This window comes from Hyaena hyaena, unplaced genomic scaffold, assembly GCF_003009895.1.
Source record: "Hyaena hyaena isolate Hyena2069 unplaced genomic scaffold, ASM300989v1 scaffold_9, whole genome shotgun sequence".
Classification (NCBI taxonomy): Eukaryota; Metazoa; Chordata; class Mammalia; order Carnivora; family Hyaenidae; genus Hyaena; species Hyaena hyaena.
The window spans coordinates 3892099-3895968 of record NW_024080641.1 but is presented as its reverse complement, the minus strand read 5'-3'; the positions used below and the strand labels follow the sequence as shown (position 1 = coordinate 3895968).

General features: G+C 52.9%; 1 protein-coding gene across 1 annotated transcript; it reads right to left on the bottom strand.

Annotated features, from left to right (window-relative positions):
• Nucleotides 1-902: 902 nt before the first annotated feature.
• On the bottom strand, nt 903-3071 carry LOC120244591 (insulin growth factor-like family member 3). The gene is made up of 4 exons (XM_039251205.1): nt 3023-3071; nt 1495-1548; nt 1136-1415; nt 903-971 (listed from the first exon to the last, which is right to left on the bottom strand). Exons 1-4 carry the CDS (start codon nt 3045-3047, stop codon nt 968-970), a joined length of 363 nt encoding a protein of 120 aa, XP_039107136.1. The 5' UTR covers nt 3048-3071; the 3' UTR covers nt 903-967.
• Nucleotides 3072-3870: the final 799 nt, after the last annotated feature.

Here is a 3870-nt window from a genome sequence, read left to right as displayed (position 1 = left end):
CGTTTATATAGTGCAATGATGACTAAGATAAAGATAATTAACACACTTGTCACCTCACATGGCAAACCTGTGTGTGTGTGTGTGTGTGTGAGACTGCTTACAGTCCGTACCTAGCAACTCTCAAGTACATGTTACCATTATTAAAAAATAAGAAAATGAGAAGTTTCAGTTTTATAAATTTATGCAACGTTGAGCCATCTGATAGTCTAGAAGGAGCTTTCTAAATTACACAGGTCTTTGGTTAATGTACAAGATAAAGCTCTAGTACCCCCGTTTTACAGATGAGGGACTTAGGCACAAGGAGTTGAAGGTCGTGCAGGTGTCTCTGAGTGTTCGAAGGCTGGCAACAGAGGGCCCAGCACACTGATCCGTTTCCCTGCCAACCCCGCAGGGGACTGTGGAGTGGGGCGGGGGTGGGGGAAGCAGGTAATGTAGGTGGGTCCTGCTGGCAAATGGAACACATCCGTTTTGTTTTTTTAAATGACAGTTGTCTTTATTTTTTTTATTTTTTTATTTCTAGGATAGAGAGAGACAGCATGAACAGGGGAGGGTCAGAGAGAGAGGGAGACACAGACTCTGAAACAGGCTCCAGACTCTGAGCTGGCAGTCAGCACAGAGCCCGACGCGGGGCTTGAACCCACGAACTGTGAGATCATGACCTAAGCGAAAGTTGGATGCTTAACCGAGTAAGCCACCCAGGCGCCCCTTTTTTTTTTAAATGTTTTATTTATTTCTGAGAGAAAGAGAGAGACACTGTGAGCAGGGGAGGGTCAGAGAGAGAGGGAGACACAATCCGAAACAGGCTTCGGACTCTGAGCTGGCTGTCGGCACAGAGCCTGACGCGGGGCTTAAACCTATGAAGCGTGAGATCATGACCTGAGCCAAAGTCGGACGCTTAACCAACTTTGTGCCACCCAGGTGCCCCTCACATCCGTTTTCATAAGGAGCTCGTCTAGAAAGGTTTTCTTCAGCTGCAGAGAAGGAAAAATTAGGAAGTTATGAGACAGAGACCAGGAAAAGAGTGGGAAGATTCCAGAAATGGCCGGAGATAAAACAAGACGGGATTCCCCCTAGGACCCTCTGCATCCCTCATCCCTGCTTCCTTCCCTCAGCCGCAAGCAGTTAGGGCCTTTACCTGGGGCAGATCCTGGAGATGGGCGATGAAGGGCACTGGGACTGGGTACCCGGGACCTTCAACCTCACAACAAACCTCTGGCGGCCGAAGGACTCGGGACAGCAGAGCTCCAGGCAGGGCCAGAAGGTGCAGTTGGGGCCACATTGACGCTTCTGCTTCAGGGGCAGGATGGTGTCGTCATGACAGCAGTGTTGGGAGGGGTCGTAGACCTGGTCCCCACACCGGGGGGCGGGCTGGCACAGCCACAGGCCTGAGCCCATGGGGGCATCTGGCGGAGACACTGATGGTGGGGGTCAAGGAGGGACAGATGCCCCAGGGCAGCCGCCTCCCTCCCCATTCTCCTCTCTCCTGGGTCTTACCTGCGACTGCCTTTGAACCCTGGAGGAAGAAGATTGTTAGGCAGACAGGAACTCCTAAGGGAGAAGAAAGCGGGTTCTTTTTCAGGGAGAAGAAAGTGGGCTCTTTTCCAGTCCGGATTCCTTCCCGCCCACACAACACCAGGCCCTTCTCAGATACCAGCGGGGTGTCAGAGAATACGACTCAGATTTGGACACTGAGATAGCATCCTCTCCTAACAGGTTAAGGGCCCAGGCCTTCAAGACTGTCCCCCACCTCCCCGCCACGGACACTAGTCACAGACCCACCCCGGCTGTCACCTGTGCTTCTGACCCACCGGTTACCGATTGGACGTTCCAGCGACCCCCTTAGGTTCTTCCGGCTTGCTAGAGCAGCTCACGGAACTCAGGGGACACTCGCTCATGTTTATTGGTTTCTTAAAGGCTCTGATACGGGGTATGGATCAACAGCCCGAGGAAGAGATCCCTACGGCAGGTTCACTCAGGTGTGTTCACCAGTTCATTAAAAACTCTGATAAAGGGTATGAATCAGCAGCAACATGAAGAGATGCATTTGGCAAGGGGAGGGGTTCCGGCGCCGCCACCTGCTTACAGACCTGGAGCCCCTCAAAGGCCAGTCCTGCTGTGTTTTTATGGGGGCTCCATTGCCTAATCGTGATTGGTTCAGCCACTGGCCGTTGGCTGGTTCGATCTCTAGCCCCTGTCCCCCACCCCCACCCCCCCAGGAGGTAGGGAAGGTGGGAGTGAGCATTCCACTCCTTCATCGCTCTGCTCAGTCCTCCTGGCCACCAGCTCCCATTCTTGGGTGTGGTTCCAAAGTCGCCTTCCTTAATAGCAAGATACCCATTTCACCTTTATGGCTCTGAACCATCTTCAGGAATTTACAAAGACCAAACGTACCTGAGAAATACGCTTTGGTTATCTAACGGCCAAGTAAGGATTTCTTATGAATCATTATACCCCAAGGAGGAAAGTGGGGTGGGGAAAGTGGCTGTGGGATCCTCAGGGAAGACACATGAGTAGTGAAGAAGGCTGGGTTAGGGTGGTTTAAAGGTATGGATTTGTGGGGGCGGGGCGGTGCCTGGGTGGCTCCCTCAGTTAAGCGATCAGCTCTTGTTGATTTCGGCTCAGGTCCTCATCTCACAGTTAGAGCCCCATGTTGGGCTCTGCGCTGACAGCGTGGATCCTGCTTGGGATTCTCTCTCCCTCTCTCTCTCTCTCTTTCTCTCTCTGCCCCTTCCCCCTCAAAATAAATAGATAAACATTAAAAAATAAAGAAAAGGGCGGAGTTTGGCTTGGGCCATCCCTGCAAGGGAGCCGGCTGAAGCGGGTCGTGAGCAGCCGAGGCTTTCCAGGGGACGAGTATTGAGGGAAGACTGAGCTCTCAGCTTGGGCTCCCAGACAGACAGGTTTATGGAGCTGTCTGTCAGAGATGCTTCTGAGGCGGCCAGGGGTGGAGAGGAGGCTGGGATGACGCTGGGGTTCGGGAGCTGCGTGGAGGGGCTGGGGTGAGATTTGGGCTCCTCCTTACCTAAGATGCTTCTTCGTGCTTTCATCGCTTCTGAAGAGGCTGTAGGACAATGAAGGAGACCGATCAGGACTGGAACTTTCTGCAGCCAGCTGGCCCAGCCTTTACTCCCCCGTTTCTGATTGGGCTGTTTAGATCAGGCCACTCCTAAACTCTAGCAGACTGAGAATCAGCAGCAAGCACATAGTTTCCTTAGGAGAGGATTGATTGGCTGGTCAGCCCTTAGGTGTGAGCTGCTGAAGACTGAGTCATTTGTCACTTCCTGGGCCACTCCAGACTTCGGTGGGTGGCCCTACCCCACGTTGGGCTGCTCAGAGATTTCCATCCTGGGCTGTGAGGGGAATGAAAACTCACTCCCCATCATAGTGACACCCATTCCGCGTCCCGGGCCCAGCCCACGCCCACAGCCCTGATTCGTTTCCAGACTCGGGCCTGGGACCTTGGTTCCCACTCCAAACCTAACCCTCTAAACTTTTTTTTAAGTTTGTTTATTTCTTATTTAGTAATCTCTACACCCAACGTGGGTCTCAAACCCACGGCCCTGAAATCAAGAGTCTCACACTATTCCCCTCTGAGCCAGCTGGGAGCCCCCTAATTCCCTAAATGTTAACGTGGGTCGTACACATAATGCAGCGTGCGTCAGCTCAGCCCCCTTTGTGGCCTGACTTCATTGGAGCCGCCTGCTCTACAGAACCCTCTTCCTGTCCCTCCTACCCAGGAAATACCCACATTCCTGAAAACACTAAACCCGTCTTTTCCAAGAGTCCTGCCTGCATCCCCTCTCCAGCCAGAGACCTGTATCCCAAGTCACCTGGACACAGGGGACTTGAGTTCATCCTGGGTCTGCTCCT

Excerpts from the sequence above, each read along its gene's own strand:
- LOC120244591 (XM_039251205.1), bottom strand. The coding sequence starts at position 3,047 with ATGAAAGCACGAAGAAGCATCTTAG. Across the intron at positions 1,549-3,022 it reads AGCACGAAGAAGCATCTTAG|GAGTTCCTGTCTGCCTAACA; the intron begins GTAAGGAGGAGC and ends CTTCTCCCTTAG. Across the intron at positions 1,416-1,494 it reads GGGTTCAAAGGCAGTCGCAG|TGTCTCCGCCAGATGCCCCC; the intron begins GTAAGACCCAGG and ends CCCCACCATCAG.